This window comes from Gopherus evgoodei, chromosome 5 (assembly GCF_007399415.2).
Source record: "Gopherus evgoodei ecotype Sinaloan lineage chromosome 5, rGopEvg1_v1.p, whole genome shotgun sequence".
Taxonomy (NCBI): domain Eukaryota; kingdom Metazoa; phylum Chordata; order Testudines; family Testudinidae; genus Gopherus; species Gopherus evgoodei.
This window is the reverse complement of record NC_044326.1, coordinates 80,610,459-80,631,539: the sequence shown is the minus strand read 5'-3', so window position 1 is coordinate 80,631,539 and position 21,081 is coordinate 80,610,459. Positions and strand designations below refer to the sequence as shown.

At 39.6% G+C, this 21,081-nt stretch overlaps 1 protein-coding gene across 3 annotated transcripts in view; it reads left to right on the top strand.

Annotated features, from left to right (window-relative positions):
- Positions 1–21,081, top strand: part of GLRB (glycine receptor beta) — a 73,114-nt gene that overhangs the window by 24,088 nt on the left and 27,945 nt on the right. For all 3 annotated transcript variants that reach the window (XM_030565136.1, XM_030565134.1, XM_030565135.1), the window contains exons 4-7: positions 2,358–2,425; positions 4,975–5,204; positions 7,204–7,286; positions 19,157–19,297. In XM_030565136.1, the coding sequence (XP_030420996.1) occupies positions 2,358–2,425; positions 4,975–5,204; positions 7,204–7,286; positions 19,157–19,297 (522 nt within the window). The remainder of the gene's footprint in view (positions 1–2,357; positions 2,426–4,974; positions 5,205–7,203; positions 7,287–19,156; positions 19,298–21,081) is intronic.

The window sequence follows — 21,081 nt, the reverse complement described above, 5'->3', positions numbered from 1 at the left end:
CTGGAAAGATACAGGATAAAACTTCTGAAAAGGGGGTGAAACTGCTGAAAGATATTTACCCTTTTTAGCTGATGGATAGATAGCATATGCATATTTCGTGCTGCTAACACATGGAGTGTTTTTAGGGATTTTTTTAATTAATAGCTTTTTAAAAATTAAATTATATGGTTTTAAATGGTTTTATTTAGTATTTGAATACTGTTTTCAAGGCAATGTATTTTTTAAAACATTAAACAGTTTTATTTAATTGCTTGTAAGGAGGTTCTTATCGATGATCATGAAAATACTACAGAATTTAGGCCCTACCGTGTTAGTATTTCTAAAGCACACAGAAGTTATAATTCCCTTAAACCTGTGCTAAGTCCTGTTGCTGCATTTTGGAAATTAATGTGGTTCATATGCTTAAGTACATGCCCTTAGCAGCTATCACTTCTGTACAGTTATAATAATGACAGGAGTATATATCCTCCTAAATAATATGTGATAATTCTCACAGCTGCATCTTAAGTTTTCCAGGAATGAGATTCTTTCTAAAAAAAAATCAATTTTTATTACACTACTTAAACTGCAGCTTGTGAGTGTGGCTTTTGCCACATTAAAAATCGCATATAAATATGCGTGTGTAGGTATAGAATTGTAACACACATACATATATAGTATGAAGAAAACTACTCTGGAAAGCTATAATCTTGATTGTACTTCTGAGGAGAGTGCTACAGATCTGCCATTACCACCTTGTCCTCAAGATAAAGACTTTTCCTCTTCCCAGTGGGAAACAGTTCTTCAGATAGATCTATTCAACTCACTTTATAAAAGTATTAACCCCGCCTCCCAACCTCAAATACTATATCTTACCTCAGAAGAAACCTCACCCCTTTTTTGTTCACTATGGAAGCTTACTCAATTATTTTCAACACTAGGCATTGTCACAGGGGTCGCCTGACCACCTAATAGGCTACTTGATATTCAGCAATAGGTAGGCATATAGCCCAAAATCTTATTGTCAATATTTGATTCCTTCCCTCCCACCTACTCCCATCGCTGGCAGTCCACAATGAATCAGGACTGAAGAAGAAAGAGGAGAAATGTTACATCATTTCAGAGGGAGGTAATGGAGGAAGAAGAATATCTTCTGACAAGTGATTTTCCCACGTTAAAATATTTCTCAAGCATGACTGATTTACTTGGCTTGCACATAGACCTGGCCTAAATCTGCAAGGTACTGAGCACCCTCAATGGCACTGAAGGCATTTGGAGTTGAGGGCACACAGCCACTTGCAGGAGGGACTCAGTGTGACATAGTATCAAGCCTGCACGTAAGGTAGAATCTACACTTTCACCAGTCAGTCTTAGCAGCATGAATTGGAACAATATTAATTAAATAAAATTTATGTTAGATTCTGAATCTGAATGTTTTCCATGTTGTCAGACTTTATTTAGGACACAAACAAGATTCTGCCATCCCTGTCCATCATGCTGGTTGCTGGAAAGGCTACCGTGTTGTGTCGGCCTCTCTCTCAACCCAACCTGGAGGACCAAAGGACTGCTTTTCATCTGGTCCCTTTCTATCCTTTGACCGTCCATCTTGGGTGACCCCACCAGGAATTAAAACTCCTGCCAGCATAGCTCTCAGGGTCATTGGAGAACATAAGCTGCCCCCTCATGTCAAGTTGTAGTCTCCAGGGAAGAGTATATAAGAGCAACCTTCAGGTTCAGTTAAATTATGTTGTGCTGCAGATGAAGAAACTGCAAAGGGCCATTTTTATACCCCACCACAACCACCAACTCCTTCACACACTCACACCAGACTTGCACAAAGAACAGTTGGTCTGGAGAATCTAACCAAATATGACAGTATAAGTCACAAATCAGTGAAGAGAGACGAAAGTATGTCTTTCCTCTGTATGTATGTTGTCTGTATCCATTACACTATATACAGGGGCTGGTACTAGATTGTGAGTTTTGTGGTAACACAGAAGCATTACATTTGCAAACGATTCCAATTTACTATTCATGTACCATTTTAAGCTTAGATATGTGGACTGAGGAATTTTTCTAGTTTCTTATCACCAGAATGAAAATAATTTTCATAATTTTTATTTTAATGGGAGCAGGATTGGACACCATATCTTTAATCTGGCAAATGTATATTAGAAGATAAAAAATACTAATGGCCTGATTCTTACCTATATTTCAGTGCCAGAGCAGTGTTAAGTACATTTAAAAGGGGCCCTAAAGTGGGTGCAGTTCAATTTAAGGACCCTTTACATTGCCAGAATGGTATAAATGGTCACTAGTTCACAAGAGAATCACACCCTAAACCTTACATTGTGTATTTTCTATTTTTTTTTCTTTAGGAATTCCAGTCGATGTAACAGTCAACATTTTCATTAACAGCTTTGGATCAATCCAAGAGACAACGATGGTAAGTGTGAAATTTAAATATTTGCATATAAAATTTCTAAATTAAACTAAGTTAAATCTACTCATCCACAAAGAGGATTGTATCTTGTTGTTCATAAATTGTGAGAGGTTTTATTATCTGATGGATTCAAGGCCTGAAAAATTAAAAGGAGTCCAGTGGCTCCTGAGAAGTGTGAAATGTGGTTCTTCTTTGCTTAAAATATGCAACTCAGCAATGTGTTAGTGTGTATTAGTGTGAGGTCAATGACCTCCCTGAGAGCCAGTTTTGTCACTTATGCAATCTTGAAGTAAATGTTTGGTCCATAAATGAAACACACAGAAAGGTGACCATGCCAAAAGCAGAAGGATGTGTAGTATACAAATTCTTAATTTTCCAGGCACCTGAAGATATGAGTAAGCCCAGTGGAAGAATGTAAAGAAATGTAATATCAATGTACAGTTGATCACACTTATACCCATGTTTGTTACCCAGGATGAGCGAAGGTAAATTTGATTATTGATAAAGCACAGATGGTAGTGATTGGGAACTCCCTACTGCAGTAAGTCATTTTGGTAGTTTTTCTGAGTACCAGGGTGAGAAGCATTCTCTTATGGACATAAAAGTTGAGAAATATTCAATAGCTTAGTCCTTGTTGGACCCAATGACATTAGCAGAAGTAGTGTGAAAGACTTGCATTTAAATTTGGAATTTGGTTTAGGAAAGGGAAGTCTAAATTTTAAAGCTTTTTCATTTGTCACAGTCTGTTCCAATCTTCTGATCACTCCCCTCTCTGGCCCCATCCCACTGTTTGGATTCATATTCAATAGTCAGTAAATGCCCAGGCCAACTATTTGGTATCAGGTCAAATACAAATAACCTACATTCATCACACCCCTACGTGTGCATCCTATATTTCATTGGCTTCTCTTATTGCCATATTGCATTATTAACTCACTCTCTCTGCGTTAGCTTTTCAGGTTTTTCCCTCAGACTGAATGTCTACTTTGGGATTATTTTCCCCCAGAGATATTAACCTGCTTTTTTCAAGATGAATCTAAATTGTGTGTTTTGCTCATTTTTTAAATCCCTTTAAGTCCCTTTTGTATTATATCTCTGTCCTCACTGATGTTTGAAACTCCTCCCAATTTCCTACAGGACTGCAATTTCATCTGTGAATTTCATTAGTATGACATTATTTCCTCTCCTGTATCACTCAGGAAGATTTCATTTAAACAAACCGGATGTAACACAAATACCTGTGGTAATTCATTGGATTCCTCCCCCAGCTCAGTCCTGCTATTTTCAGTTATCATTAGCTTAGTCATTCACCAGGAATTGATTTGAGAATATATTTTAGGAGACCCAGTATCAAATACTTTACTGGGGCCTAAATACCCTGTCATATATCTACTATTTTCCTTAATCCAGTTTTGTGACCCTTTCTCAAAAAAAAAAAAAAAAAAAAGGGCAATCAAGTTTGTCTGGCAAGATTTTTCTTTTATTAAATTCTCACTGCGTATTAACCATGGTTCCACTATCTAAATACATGATTCTTAATATATGCCAAAAATTAGGCTCCTCAATCCATATTCAAACATCTAACTAAATAAGGATCTCTTCTGAAGCCCTTTGAAGTCACTGGGAATCTTTCCAATGACATCAGTAGGCTTTGGATCAAGTCCTTAATTACCTGGTTTTTCAAAGGTGCTGAGTCCACCAACTCCCTTGGGAGCTCAGCAGATTTGAAAATTTGTCCATTTACTTCAGGTTCTGATTTAGAAAAACTTCCCTTGTTAAAGACAGTATGTAAGCACATGGACTACAATATAAACGTTTAATAATAATAGTAAAAGCCCCTTTTGATGTCAATGGACTTAAACGTGCTTAAAATTAAGGACACACATAGGTGCTGTCCTAAGACAATTTCAATGGAGTTGCTCAAGTGCTTAAAGTTAAGCGTGCATGTAAGTGTTTGCAGTGGACTGACACAAAAATTTAGAAACATGTTTCATTTTTCTTTTCTTTGTTGTTTATTCTGTGGGTCCTTAGTATTACTTCTCTGCTCTATTTTCTTCTTTGACAATGTAATGCCATATTGTTAACATACCATCTAACCAACTGGAGCATGTGCTGCAGTTTACACTTACCAGGTCATTGATGTAAATGTGAAATACGCATGGGCCCTGCCTGATACCCTGTTGCCTGAAATATATATATATTGTAGAAATATGATACAACACTCTGTCCTCATTTACACACATGTGGCACCATTGGTGTCATTGGGGCTGCACAGATGTGAGTGAGGGCAGAATTTGACCCATAGTATTGTAATTTTAACATGGCTAATCTTGAGAAACAAAGCATTTATGTAACCTAACTTTATGTATCTTATAGCTAATTCCTTTAAAACCAAGAAGATTGGGTGCTGAAGAATGATCAGCTGTATCCATTAGAGGAAAACCACAAAAACTAAATAGATATTTTTTCATTTTAGAACCTGCATGTCTTTTTTGTATTGTTTTTCTGTTTTGTTGTTAGATTAATATACACTTGCAAATTCTTCTCATCAGGATTACAGAGTCAACATCTTCCTAAGACAAAAGTGGAATGACCCCAGACTTAAATTGCCCAATGACTGGAGGGGTTCAGATACACTGACAGTGGATCCTACAATGTTCAAATGTTTGTGGAAACCAGACTTGTTCTTTGCAAATGAAAAGAACGCCAACTTCCATGATGTCACTCAAGAAAATATTCTTCTATTTGTATTTCGGGATGGAGATGTTCTAGTCAGTATGAGGTATTGTGTTATTTTTAATTGTAAATATTTACTATTGGTTTTATTTAAATTTTCAATAAGTTGTTTGGTGTAGGACATACATCTCACTTTGCAGGTTAGTAATATGTATAATTTACAAAGATAATCATTGGTAGAACTTTCAGCTGATATTGATATTAAAAATGCATAAAAATAAATCAGAGTGAATTCTCATAAAACTACAGATTCTAAAGCATATTGATTTATATTTTGGCTAGTGTGAAAGATTCTGAAGCGTAGATATGTATTAGATCATTTTAAGATATCAAATGTAGGTAAAATAAGATTTTACAAAATGGAATAAAGATCTTAGTGAGATAGTTGGCCAAATTCAGCAGAAGCCTGGTGAAACTGACAATAATTAGGGTCTTTCAGAGTAAGTGATACAATTTTCAGACCACGTTATATGCCTCTTAAATTAATAAGAATTTGATTTATAGCTACTAACAATTGCTGCAGCCAGAGGCAGAAAATGGAAAAAACCTGTATGTAGGGGATTGTCCATTGGTCTGTAAACGTAGCAGGAAAATACTGATTAGGGTCAGTGTAATACTGGATATAAGTTTTTCAGTGGATCCAAATATTTTTTTATTAGAAGACTATCTTACAAATACAATTAAACTTTTTTATTGAGGATTGAGTTAGTGGTAAAAGACACGCAACAGAAATAATGTGCTATAGTATAGTTAAATACAGAGGCTTGCAACCTTATTAAAACTACTGACCAATGGGGGGAACCCCCGCCCTCCCACATACAAACTACCTGGCAGGACTGCTCTTGTGTGGGTTTCACCTGGCATCAGTGGTTCTGGGTTCTACAAACCTGAGGGTAGATATGGGAGCAATGCCCCCTTTATTCCCTCAGGCCTGTCTGGAGACCCTGGCTGGAAGTCAGAGTCCCAACCCATTCCTCTCCTCCACACAAGAGGTAGAAGGGATGAGGAGAGACATATGCTGCATGAAACATAGAGGCAAGCCCATCACTATGCAGTGTTGTGCATGAGGCTCATTCCCCAGCAGCCCATTGGGGTTATAGAGACCTCACTTCAAAAGTTGCAATGAATGTAATTTAAATTCCCCAGGTAAACCTTTCAGATGCTAGATGTTAGGTGAAAAAACCCACAGAGCAGTTTGCCATTTTTCCATATGGGAAAACAAAAATCCCTTCCAGACCCCAAACAAAATTTGGCAATCAGCCTCATCCCTGACATCGTGAGATCCAGCTCTACACAAAAGTGGGCCTGGAAAAGAGCTTAAACGGCTACTTGCCAACAGCAAGCAGAAACAATCCTCCCCTAGTCCAGCAGGTGAGAGCCAATCAGCTGGTTTATCCTGACCCTCTACTGCTGTTCAGTGGAGCAGGAGCAGACAGGTCATGGTCCTCCCCCTTTTCCTCCACAGCCTGATGGGGGAGAGGGAACGAGAAAGAGGCAATACCCTCCCCACAATGTAGTACTTCCCCAACTGTTCTCACTTGAGAATTTCCCCCTCCCACTACCTAGGGTGAGGGGAGATGCCCTCCCAGATAGGGTTACCAGATAGCAACTGGGGGGAAAAAAGGGACAGGGGTGGGAGGTAATAGGTGCCTATATAAGAAAAAGTCTCAAAAAATGGGACTGTCCATTTTAAAAACAGGACATCTGGTCACCCTACTCTCGGATCCATCAAAGACACATCCTGACTAGTGAGTTGAGCATTTTTTCCCCTCAAAATGTTATCCATTAAAACCTTATTGCACTATTTTTAAACCATACAGAATTTAGCCGACAAAATACATGAATAAATTTTGAATTATGTATGTTCAATACCTCAGTATTTTGGAATCAGACTCTATGACAAGAGAAAATTATTGAGGCTCTGCTCTATACATTCTTGTTGGTTTTGTACTTCTTTAAATTTAAAGCTATAGATATATCTTAATCTACTTTGTTACTTACAAAACAGTTCAAATTGTGTCTAAGATCTATTTTTCCATTTTCAGATTATCCGTTACTCTGTCATGCCCTTTGGACTTGACCTTGTTTCCTATGGATACACAGCGTTGCAAGATGCAGTTGGAGAGCTGTATGTAAATCAGTCTCTGCTTAAAAACAGTTACCTTCAAGGCAGGCCTGAAAATCAAACAAGAAATATATTATATATGTTGTTTAGTGTAAACATTTCTTAATGAATTTTAAAATTAATATTCCATAATCATTACAAATTTAAATATATGGTTCTTTCCTACAAAAATTTCTAATTTTTATGGCACCATTTGTTCTATTTTTAGTTTTTTGCTAGCAAACACATAATGACACTGTTTAGCATTTCTGAAGACATTTAAAATGTATTGGGTAAAGTCAGGACATAAATATCATTTGAAAAAATGAATTAGTAGTTCTCTCAGGTAGTTTTACGTTGCATGACAACCACTTTCTCTGCAGAATATTTTGGGATAAATTAGTTCTTGTATTATTGAGTGTAAATCTACCAAATTAAATAGGTCTGCCCCTGTTTATAATAGGTTTGAATTAGGTTCTATACATTTAATTAATACTGGGCTCAGTCCTACAGTCCTTTGAATCCCCAAACCCTTGATATCAGTGGAAGTTTGCCTGAGAAAAAACTTCAATACAAGGCTCATTAGCAGCATTATAGATATCATATTTACTCAAGGAAGAAGTATTCTCCACTTTATTAGAAACACTGACCTTTCTTTAATAGCAGTCCTGCTAAATTCAAATTGGTGAGGAGGAAGAATTGATTATCAGCCTCTCCCTTGAGTGATAGTCTGATTTAAGCTTTTGCCCTTTTTTATTCTACTAGCAACAGTAAGAAGTTAGCTCATGGCATAACTACCTGTATTCCCTTCCAGTTCCAACAGTGGGGATGTTTTCTTGTTTTACTTATTTGTTACCTATAAGATGTTTTGTTTTACTTAATTACTTGACTAATGGAACATCTAAAACCAAATTGTTTCTTACATAATGTCAGTCTTTTTTTTAAAAAGGTCACCATCTGGAAAAAAAATCATGAAATTCACTAAAGTAAATGGATTTGACTCTGTGCTTATGCTCTTGAATTCTAGAGCAATCTTATTAATGTGTCCCTGATGGAAGGTCTCTGGATGCATTTTCCCCAATGGTATGCATTTAAGCATTATTCTGACCTCAGATTGAATACACGCATGTCACAAAATATTGGCATAGTATGTGTATTTTAAAAAAAGCTCCCGCCTCCATTTAAACTGTAGCTCTAACAATCTGCTAGAACAGCTATGTATCTCATCCAAACAGGGCCGTTCTTAGCCATAGGCAGAATAGGCAGCCGCCTAGGGCACCACTAGGTCTGGGGGCACCGCTCTGCTGGGAGCCCGGACAGATGGGAAGCAGTGGAGCATGTAAGAGCAGGGCTGCTGGGTCCTAGAGAGAGCCGAATGCAGCACAGTCTGAGGGAGGGGATTTGCTGCTGTGGTCTCTGGGTAGGGGTGGGGGAAGGAACTCACCTGTAGGGTGACCAGATGTCCCGATTGTATAGGGACAGTCCCGATTTTTTGAGGTTTTTTTCTTATATAGGCTTCTATTCCCCCCACCCCCATCCCAACTTTTCACACTTGCTGTCTGGTCACCCTGGGTGGGGGTAATTGGTACCTACATGAGACAAACCCCAAATATCAGGACTGGCCCTATAAAATCAGGACATCTGGATTTGGTCATCCTAGCTAGGGAGTGCATCTCTCTCCTGGGCTGGCAGCGATCCATCTCATCCGGGGGGAGCTGCACAGGGTAGAATGAGCTGCTGTGGCTCCATGGGTGCCCCGTCCCTGAGATCAGATGCTGTGCTAACTTCACCATGGTCTGTTGGGCTGGCGGTGGTGCCCATTGGCGTGTGATCGGACCTGAGGGTTTGCTGCTGCTGTTGCCACTCTGCACCCAAAGAGGTGGATTTTGAGGTCTTGCAGTTTTCCACCTATCTCCTCCTCTACTGCAGCTGTTAGACCAGCAGGCTTAGGGGTGAGCCAAGCATGAAAGCAGTACTGCGTTGCCATTTAGATTGTCATTTAACAAATTTGTTTGCCAAAAATGCTTGCTAACAATCCTGAATTCAATTTCAATATTTTTTTTTAAAAATCAATATCTTAGCCAAAAACAGAAAATTAAGTTATTGAAATTATTTGTGACAAGTTTGGTACAGGGAAGGGAGTGGGCCAGTTTTCATCAGAGAAACAAAAAATGTTGACTGACTTTCCTATAGCCCTATTACTGCTAAATAGAGCCCTCCAACAACTGTAATATGTTCATCTCCTTACTAATGTATAGAGCAGGGGTCAGCGACCGATGGCACATGTGCCAAAGGTGGCACGCGAGCTGATTTTTGATGGCATGCAGCAGTGGGCTGAGCAGCTCAGCCCGCCACTGCTCTGGGGTTCCAGCTGCTGCCCCATTGCCACCTGGGGTCCTGGCTACCGGCCCCACTCAGCAGCCACTGCTGGCCTGGGGACCCCCAATGAACCTCAGGCTGGCAGCGTGCTGAGCAGGCCGGTGGCTGATACCCTGGCTGAGCCACTCAACCCGCTATCGGCCTGGGGTTCCATTCACTCAGCTGGTAGGTGGGCTGAGCAACACTAAATTCAATGAAATAGGAAGACAAGAGCAACTAATGACAAAGTGCAAGAATCTAGAGCAGTGGTCCCCAACCTTTTTCGTCTGGCGGGCGCCAGATGAAGGACTGTGGGGGTGGACGAGAATCCGCCAAAATGCTGCCAAAATTCAGTGGCATTTCAGTGGCGACACCTCTGGATGACACTGCTTGATGGCGGCAAGCGGCGTCATCCAGAGGTGTTGCTGCCGAAATGCCGCCAAATTTCGGTGGCATTTCGGCGGATGCTCGTCTGCCGGCCAGTACGCGGGTGCACTGAGAGGCCCCAGCGGGCGCCATGGCACCCTCGGGCACCGCGTTGGGGACCCCTGACCTAGAGAGCCTCCTGAAGCATGGCGATCATTTTGATTTAAATGGACATGAACTGTATGAAGAATTGAGTACACTGTCATCAATGGTGCCACATGCAAAATCGATGATGGACATTGTACAGTTTACTCATACCAGCAAACTTGTTGACATATATCCTAATGTGTACATTGCCACTCGTATTCTACTGACAATTCCTGTAACAGTAGCATCAGGAGAGTGGAGTTTCTCAAAACTAAATCTCATTAAAAACTATCTCCGCTCTACAAGGAGTCAGGAACACTTGATTGGTCTTGCTATTCTTGGATTCAAACAAGACATCACTTTGTCTTTGTCATACAATGACATTATTACTAATTTTGGAGCCAAACAAGCCAGAAAGATTGCTTTTAATTAAAAACAAATCCTTGTTTCAATACCTCTTCATATAAATTTCCAATAAATTTTTGACAAATTAAAAAAAATTATATTATTTGCATCATTCTGTCAAATCAGAATTTTGTCTATAGTGCTACCTCTTTAGTGCTAGTCCATCAGTATTACAGTGTGCTTAATTAAGTTAAACTGGTTTTAATAACATGCATGTGGCAAGTTTTCCAGTAGTGTAAGCTTATGTTTGTGTTGCTAAGATCAAGACAGGCACAGGGGCACCAGCTTAATAATCCCGCCTAGGGCACCATAAATCCTAAGGACGACCCTGCATCCAAACCTTTGATTAAACATACCAAAATGGGGCACAGTTACTAAAAACGGTGTAATAAAGCCACAAACTGCATACATAGAAACATCACAGTGATTGGAAAAAGCTTTAAAATGGTATTGGGGATCATATGAACTCTTGATTCCAGTCACCTAGGTGCATATCACTTGAGCTAAAGGAAAATGGCTGGTAGCTAGAGAAGGATTACAGTTAAGAGCTCTGTTTTAGTGGACTAGCCACTAGATGAGCAGAGAGCTACATATAGTAGGAGGTCTTTATTTACATACAGACTCTCGGGCTTTAAGGATTTAATGAGTGATGGGTTTGTTTTTTTAGATACATCTTCTGAACAATAAATCCCACCCAGGCTTTACTTTAGATCATAAAGATCAAATGTTTTAAAGTAGTAATAATTAAATATTGTCCTGGCTTTGGCTTTGGATTCTTGGGTGGGTTTATCACTTGCTGTTTTGAAAGTTTAAAAATTATGGGCCAAATTCTCTTCTCTTCTCGTTCTACTCGGGAGACACAAAGGAATCTGGCCATAGTGGAGTAACTGGGAATGCCCCAATGTAATGGGGGCACTCATCACTCCCTGGAAACCCAGCTCAAGGAAATGCAGTCAGAAACAAACTCTGGTTATCTCTCAAGTTCCTTTGAGCAGAGTCACACCTGTCCTTAATCCTCTGATCCCAACCAGGAACTTACTTGCTAAGGTCCTGGAGCTCCTTTTATCTGACCTACTGGGTTCTTATTGGCTTCTTCCATGAGGCTTGTCTAGGCAGGCCTGGAGGACCCACCTTTGCTGCTGCTTCCCTGTCACTTCTCTGCTTTCTAGGGTGGGGTACAGTAGAACCGCTGGGCCTCTGTTAGGTAGCTGCAAAGGCCAGGTATGCCCTGTCACACCCCGCTAAGGAGGATCTCTCAGCAGGAATGAAGCCAGCAGATCTGGCTCCTTTGCTGACTTTCTCCTTATCTCTGTGTAGAGGACAAGGAAAGGCACTTTGTCTGCAGTTCCACTCCACCAATTCTTAACTGGCAGGTGATAACTTACACAGCTGGCATTCGGCAGCTGTACTTCAGAATAGGGGAGCCATAACCAGATCTCAGCAAAGAGTTCTCCCAAAATATTTCTTTCTCTCATTCCAAAGTCTCTAGTAAGCTCTGTGTAATTTGTGATAGTAATTACACTACATAATCTGAGTTGGAGAGGCTTTGAACACCCATAGCTCCTGCTGACAATAATGGAAGTTGTGGACATTCTCTCAGAACCAAGCCCTATATTGTGTTTTTTAGGGGGGCTGGTGGTGGGTTTTTTTCCTGACAACTTGCTTCTGTAAAAGCATTCTCCATTGCTTACACCTTGAGAACCCCTGGCATAATGATGAATACAGAGCCCTTAAGAGATGTAACAAGGTGACCGGCTCTTTAAGGGGAGAAGGGTCCAGCCTCACCTGTAACACACATAGCTTACCTCTCCATATGGAGAAAATGTTGGAAGTCATGTGGCAGGCAAGTCTTATGACTAAATCAGGGTTTCTGGGATGGGGTAAAACAATACCCCTGGAGAGCCAGCGGGGAGAGAAAGAAAGACTTATGTTGAAAGTCCTGGTAGTTGCTGCTTGATAGAGAGCAGAAAGAGACTCTCCCTAGTTCCCCAGCAGCAAGTTTGGGGGTGCATGTCAGCAGAGCGCAGGAGTCAGTGAGGATGGATAGAGTGTGGAGAATAAGTCTGCTAGAGAAGAGCTTCAGCAGGGATAGGACTAAGAAACCTGCACCAACAGTTGAGTCAGCCAGGACGACTGGGTAAGGGTTCTTGTGTTTCCTTGAGAACTTTGTTAATAAACCCAGACCCCAAGAAGGGGTGTTATTTGACACATAAAAGCTTATTTTGACATTACTGGAAAGCCCAAGGGTGGGAACTGAGACAGACCAAGTAGGTATGAACGTGTTTTCCTCTCATCTATTAAGATGCTGTTTTATTATTCTGCAGTCTCCAAAGACTGGGAGGGATTGCAACTGCTTTGGAGGATAGGGTCATAATTCAAAATGATCTGGACAAATTGGAGAAATGTTCTGTGGTAAACCGGATGAAGTTCAATAAAGGCAAATACAAAGTGCTCCACTTAGGAAGGAATAATCAGTTTCACACATACAGAATGGGAAGATACTGTCTAGGAAGGAGTATGGCAGAAAGAGATCTAGGGGTCATAGTAGACCACAAGCTAAATATGAGTCAACTGTGATACTGTTGCAAAAAAAGGCAAACGTGATTCTGGGATGCATTAACAGGTGTAACAGGTGTGTTGTAAACAAGACACGAGAAGTCATTCTTCCGCTCTACTCTGCGCTGGTTAGGCCTCAACTGGAATATTGTGTCCAGTTCTGGGTACCGCATTTTAAGAAAGATGTGGAGAAATTGGAGAGGGTCCAGAGAAGAGCAACAAGAATGATTAAAGGTCTTGAGAACAATGACCTATGAAGGAAGATTGAAAGAATTGGGTTTATTTAGTTTGGAAAAGAGAAAACTGAGAGGGGACATGATAGCAGTTTTCAGGTATCTAAAAGGGTGTCATCAGGAGGAGGGAGAAAACTTGTTCACCTTAGCCTCCAATGATAGAACAAGAAGCAATGGGTTTTAACTGCAGCAAGGGAGATTTAGGTTGGACATTAGGAAAAAGTTCCTAACTGTCAGGGTAGTAAAACACTGGAATAAATTGCCTAGGGAGGTTGTGGAATCTCCATTTCTGGAGATATTTAAGAGTAGGTTAGATAAATGTCTATCAGGGCTGGTCTAGACAGTATTGGGTCCTGCCATGAGGGCAGGAGACTGGACTTGATGACCTCTTGAGGTCCCTTCCAGTCTTAGAGTCTATAAGACAATTGAAATCCTCACTTAGTCCAGAAGAGTATCATAGAATATCAGGGTGGTAAGGACCCTCACGAGGTCATCTAGTCAAAGGGAGACTAATTCCCAGGTAGACTTTTTCCCCAGATCCCTAAATAGCCCCCTTAAGGATTGAACTCACAACCCTGGGTTTAGCAGGTCAATGCTTAATCCACTGAGCTATTCCTCCCCATACCACTTCACTTACCTGACTCCTTTTCACTCTTCCAATTATCAGTTATCAAGTGTTTGCAACATCATTGTAACACAAAATTTCATTAATCCATAACAGCACCACAGCCACCAACTCCATAATCTATCTGCCTTTACCGCTAGCTAGTCTTCCCCAAAAATCTATAGTTGTTCTGCTCCTACCACATCTGGCTGCACGAACGTTCTCTTGGGAAAGTAAAATGCCTCCTTCTTGATCTCCCTACCACCTCTGGTCACCCTGTGTCTGTAAGAAAATAGCAGAAATAGAGGGGGTTTAGAAACAGGTGATGAAAATTAGAAACTGAAGAGAAGAGAAACTGAAAAGACTGGCATTGCTTAGTTTAGAGGGAGGTGAATAGACTATATAATAGTTCAGAGAAGGTAAATTAAATGCTTCTGTTATCCTCTCTCATAATTCAAGGACAAGAGGACATTTATTGTAGTTGAAAAGCAGCAAATTTAAAATTGATAATAGGTAATACAATTTTATTTAAAATAGAATTAACCTTTGAAACTCATTTCCACTAGATGTTGTTGAGACAGAGCCTGGTGGGATTCAGAAAAGGAGTATCTACAGTTACATTTAAGATTCTAAAAATCAAGGGATATAAACCCTCCTGCATCATGGGATAAGTCAAACTTTGTGTGGTGGGTTTTGGAAAAATTTCCCCAATGAGCAGGTTATGCCATAATTGTCAACTATGAAGTTTTATGCTCCTTCCTCTGAAGCATGTGGTCTGGCCAGTGTTAGAGACTGGATACTGGACTAGATTGACCGGTGTCCTGATCTGGTATGGTAGGTCTTAATTCCTAACTCAGCTCACTCCATTCAGGATGCCTTCTAGCTTTAGCGCCCTGTATTACCATCTTCATTTTACTTTGTAGCATTTTCACTACTGCACTAAAAATTCCATAATTGATAAGATATCTATTTTTGACCCCAATATTCCCAACAGCTGTTACCACCTGCACAAGTTACACTCACTCTATAAAGTGTTGGTAAGATTAACTTTCTCCAATTACTTTACTGCTCACCTGCTTTTGATCCAGCCCTGTATGTCTTCAACCTCCTCCATGGCAAGAAACTGCTTTGCTTGGACTGTTCAGTTATCTCTTCCACTTTGCTAAAGATAACTCCTTGTGCTATTTATTCTTAATCTCAGTGCAGCATATGACATCAATGTCAAGAAATATACTCTTTGACTGGCCTGAACACTAAATAGATATGAGTCCCTCCTCACCAAGTTTGGCTACTATATCTCTGATGACCATTTCTTTGTCCCTAGTTTCAGAGTGGTAGCCATGTTAGTCTGTATCAACAAAAACAATGGGGAGTCCTTGTGGCACCTTAGAGACTAACAGATTTATTTGAGCATAAATAAGCTTTTGTGGGCTAGAACCCACCTCGTCAGATGCATGAAGTGAAAAATACAGGAGCAGGTATAAATACATGAAAGGATGGGGGTTGTTTTACCAAGTGTGAGGTCAGTCTTATGAGATAAATCAATTAACAGCAGGATACCAAGGGAGGAAAAATCTGTTTCTTCACTTCACCCTGGATATTGCAGGTTTAAGAATGCTTGATAGAGATTCTGTAGGTGTTTGTCTCTGTTACCTACGTGCCTTCAGCTTTCGTCCAGACCACATCACATGATCATAGTCTACAGCCAAGCTCTAAGATACAACTGCATTTGCTCCAATCCCTCAGACAGATAAACACCTATAGAGTCTCTATCAAGCGTTCTTAATGGCAGAGGGGCATACCCTCCTGGTGAAGTGAAGAAACAGATTGACAGAGCCAGAAGGGTACTTACTACAAGACAGGTCCAACAAAGAAAATAACAAAATGACACTAGCTGTCACCTATAGCCCCCAACTAAATGCTTTCCAGTGCATCATCAAGGAGCTACAACCTATCCTGAAGGACGATCGCTCACTCTCACAGACCTTTGGAGACACACCAGTCCTTGCCTACAGACAGCCCCAAACCTGAAGCAAATACTCACCAGCAACTACACACTACACAACAAAAACACCAACCCAGGAACCAAACCCTGCTACAAACCCCAGTGCCAACTCTGTCCACCTGTCTATTCAAGGGACGTAATCATAGGACCTAACCACATCAGCCACACCATCTGCGGCTCATTCACCTGCACATCTACCAATGTGATATATGCCATCATGTGCCAGCGATGCCCCTCTGCCACGTACATTGGCCAAACTGAACAATCTCTATGCAAAAGAATAAATGGACACAAATCTGACATCAGGAATCATAACGTTCAAAAACCAGTAAGAGAACACTTCAATCTCTCTGGTCACTCAATAACAAACCTAAAAGTGGCAATTCTTCAACAAAAAAAACTTCCAAAACCAAATTCCCAACGTGAAGTTGCAGAACTGGAATTAATTTGCAAACTCAATACCATCAGATTAGGCCTGAGTAAAGACTGGGAGCGGTTGGGTCACTATACTAATTTCTCCGTACTGTTACTCAGACCTTCTTGTCAACTGTCTGTAATGTGCCACCCTCTTACCACCTCAAAAGTTATTTTTCCTCCCTTGGTATCCTGCTGTTAATTGATTTACCTAATTAAACTGACCTCACACTTGGTAAAGCAACCTCCATCCTTTCATATATTTAGACCTGCTCCTGTATTTTTCACTTCATGCATTTGATTAAATGGGTTCTAACCCACGAAAGCTTATGCCCAAATAAATTTGTTAGTCTCTAAGGTGTCACAAGGACTCCTCATTGTTTTTATCTCTAGTGATGACTGTGCCTTGGATTCTAAACCATTCTGCTCTAGTCTCCCAAAAGCTCTCTGCTTCCTTTGCCTCCTCTTCTTTACGTTAAAAATTTGGCAATTTAAGCACAACTACCACTCTTATGCCAGTGACATCTAACTTTGTCTGTCCTTTTAACTCTTTCATTTACCTTTCCCTCAGCTCTCTCCCAGTCTCTCTTAAGCATATAAATCCTTGATGTGATGTTAAATTAAATGTTAGAAAGACAGGTATCCTCCACCTTTGCAAGAGAAGTATCCTCAGCCATGTCTCTAAGACATGCATTTCCTTCGTCGCCTCTGACCTTCCTGGCACTTCACAGGGCTATAATCTTGGAGTTATCCCTGACTCCAAAATCTCCACTGCAGCTTTCATTACTATTTTTTACTAGTCCACCTCTGCAGTGTAGTCCGCGGCTTCCTCAGCATTCACACAAAGAACTGCTTTTTTGTGAATTAGTTACTTCATGCCTTGATTTTTACAACACATTTCCTGCAAGTCCTCCTAGAGATCCTCCTATCCAAACTCCAGTCTGCTGGGAGTGCTGCCACCTCTCTCATACCTTTCGCCTTTGTCCTGAAAGACCTCTACTGACTTCCCAGCCACTTGAAAATTGACTCATACTAAGTATCCTTCATGACTATGCCCTTAACTGCCTCTGGTCTCCCGTCTCTTTACTCTTGTGCTCTGCCAATTGAGGTATCCTCTTAGACTTGCATTCTCCCTCTACTCTGATTCTTTGCTGCATCATCAGCTATCCTGACCATATGCTTGCCTTCCACTCCCTCACTAATTCTTCATCTGCAGTTATTGTTAATAATCCTAAACACTTCTCACTGTCTACTAAGCACACTCTCTGTAATCCCCCCACTTGACTATAAAAGCAGCAAAGAATCCTGTGGCACCTTATAGACTAACAGACGTTTTGGAGCATGAGCTTTCGCGGGTGAATACCCACTTCCTCAGATGCATGTAGTGGAAATTTTCAGGGGCAGGTATATATATGCTAGCAAGCAAGCTAGAGATAACGAGGTCTAGCTTGCTTGCTAGCATATATATACCTTCCCCTGGAAATTTCCACTACATGCATCTGAGGAAGTGGGTATTCACCCGCGAAAGCTCATGCTCCAAAACGTCTGTTAGTCTGTAAGGTGCCACAGGATTCTTTGCTGCTTTTACAGATCCAGACTAACACGGCTACCTCTCTGATACTTGCCACTTGACTATAACAGTTTTGTTGTAATTTGCTGTGCATATTGAGGATGTGAGATAAATTTATTAAGGGTGTATTAAAACTTATTTTCATGATAAAGCTTTTATGACACAAATGTGGAGGTAGATAATAAGTATTAAGTTTTGAGACGTTTTAGAGGGTCGTTCACATTTTAGTTTTTTATCACAGATAGTTTTCAAATGTGAAAATCATCCGCCTAATTCTCACTCCCTAAATGGACTTGCTCTTTAAGTATTTCTTAAAGATTTGCATTCTTAGAAAAAAATTACATTGCATTCTCAATCTACCCTTTGTATGTTCCCCCATTCCTCCCACTACTTGTCATGCTCTGTCTGGGTTTAACTCCATTTTTAATGAATATCAGGCAGACAGAAAAATGACATGTAAAATCACGATTGTGATTGCACTTTTAGTTAACATCCTTTTATGCTCAAACATCATGAGCCTGCTTTTTCCACTGCTTTGCACTATGTATGAATGCAGTGATCAAAAGTGATCTGTGTGGGCCCAGATTTAGGCAAGCACTTGTGCTTAAGTCTATCTGTATTTAAGAAAGCACTTAAGCAAATGTTTAAATTGAACTATGTTCGGAAACTGCATTGACTTCAGTAGAATTTAGGCATGTACTTGATGTTAAGCACATGCTTAAGTGTTTTGCTGAAGGGATGCTTTTCCGAATTAGGCCCTTAAGTCTGTTCAAATCAGAAGGGAACACATGAAAGGCCACTTTGGACACATGAAAGGCCCAGGTTCAGAAAGCCACGTAAACACAGTCTTAAATCCCACAGAAGTTGATGGGACTTAAGAATGTGTTTTAAAGATAAGCATGTGTTAATGTTCTTTGCTGAATCAGAGTCTAAATGACAATAGATGTTAAAAGTTGTGGGGACTCAGGTACTGTTTTCTCTGTTTAAATACTGAGTGCTAAAATAACACTCTCATTCAGTTTCAGATTTTCAGTAATACAGAGTTCCATCAAGTCCTAATTAACAAATAGACAATAAAAATCTAGTTGTGAATCAACTGATCATTTTATGACAGGAAGCAGGAATCAAGAAATGGAAGAAATACATACATGCATATATAGAGAGATATAGATAATTTTGCTGGATTGACTCTGGTGTAAGGTAGCTTTAAATTTTTTTGTTTTTTTTTTCTTGTAGTTGGTTACACAACTGATGATTTACGATTTATCTGGCAATCTGGAGATCCTGTTCAGTTAGAAAAAATTGCTTTGCCCCAGTTTGACATTAAAGAAGAGGATATTGAATATGGTAACTGTACCAAATATTATAAAGGCACAGGTACATAATTCTGTTAACTAATTTATTTGTTAAAGATTTCAATTTGTATTTAGTTATTGTGTATTGTTAATGAATAGTTGCATTGATAGTTTTTGTATTGCGGAAGAGGACATTAGTTTTTAACTAATCAATAATTTAGATGTGAATAACACAATAACAGCCAAATATAATAACCATAAACTTCTACAGACATTGAGATGTTGGCGGTCAGGATAGATGACATCCTTATTTTTGTTTAGATGTCTCTAATCCTCTCATAGCAATTTCATTTCCATTATCCTGATAAGTTTTTATGTTTTGAAAGTGCCTGGGCTTTCCTGGCTGGTCATTCATCTAGAACTACTCTTTCAAATTGTATTATGGTTGAGTCATGTTAGTTTTCTTCTTTGAGCTTGTCAAATTTTGTTTCAGAATACTTGAGTATTACTTCAGACTCTTCTTACTGCAGCTTCTAGCTTTTTTGATAGGGTGCTCTTGAAAGCATGTTTACTGTAAAAAAAAAAAAAAAAAAAGTGTTTACAGGTCCTATGTTTGTTCTTTTACATTTTCATGATATTCTGAAATCCAGGCTCTGCTATGTACAATGATTTGTGTAACATGGCTTCTAGTGATTTATTGTCTATTTCTACTGCCACTGATTTCTGCCAACAATCATAGCTATAAAATTGCTCACATCCAGAAGCAATGACCAGCATTTCTTTTTCAACTGAGCATGTATTTTGTTGTATTTTGGTCAGTGCTTTTTGAAACGTATATTGCTGGCTTTCAGAAAGCTTCCAGCAAAACACAGAAAGGAGAGCTAAGAGGAAGGGAATCTCTGAGGCTCCCCTTGCAATCATCAAGAAACTCTGCTCCGTCAAAGGATAGTGTTTGTTATCCTGCAGGTACTATGGAGTCATACCCTATATCTGGAGAGTTTCCAGGTAATCGTAATAATCCTCAGAGCTAATTTGATCTGAGTCTGAAGTATGTATTGGAACTTGAAATCAGTTGAGCTTTGCATTATTTCAGGTTTCAGTGTAAATTTTCCTTGGAACTATTGTCTTAACTACAACAGGAATGAATTCTCAATCCAAGTCTTTGCTAGGTAATCCATTGTCTCTGGGTGACTTACCATGTTAAAATATTATAGAATTACTCTACATCCTGCAAAATTATACAGCTGTAAAAAGTACAATCCAGAGGTGCAATTCTGTTCACCCCTACTTTTGGATAAGATACCAGTTTATGTAGCAGCTACAGGGGTATTGAATTCTTAAACCATTAAACAACACATTACTCACAAAAGTTCTAATAATTAGACTAAAAAAATTGAATTTCAGCTTCAAATGGCCAGATGGTATTGAAATAAAATAGGGAATCACGAGATCACAAAAAAGGAGGCTGTTCCATCTTATTTGGATGGTGAAAAATGGAATACTTAGGACCAATTGCTGTGCTGTGCTTGGATGCTGGAAAAATATTTGACAGTTGAGTGGGATTAATTGGGGTTTTGTTTATATTTTGGAGGAGGGAGTAGTGGGGCTCCCTTATGATAGAAAAAGAAGATATTTAATGGTAGACTGTGAATATCTTCGATGTTCTCTTTTTCTTTCTCATAGGAAAGAAAGAGTTAACATTTAGAACTGGTAAGATTTTCATGAAAGTTTTTGTCAAATTTTGACTCATTTTTGTCAAAAACCAATTTTTTACCAACTCTCTTAATGTTCACCTTTGTAATAACTAGGCTTTGGACTTAACACTTCCTTGAGATGACTCTCAGAGGTATTGTTTTAGGTTCTTGG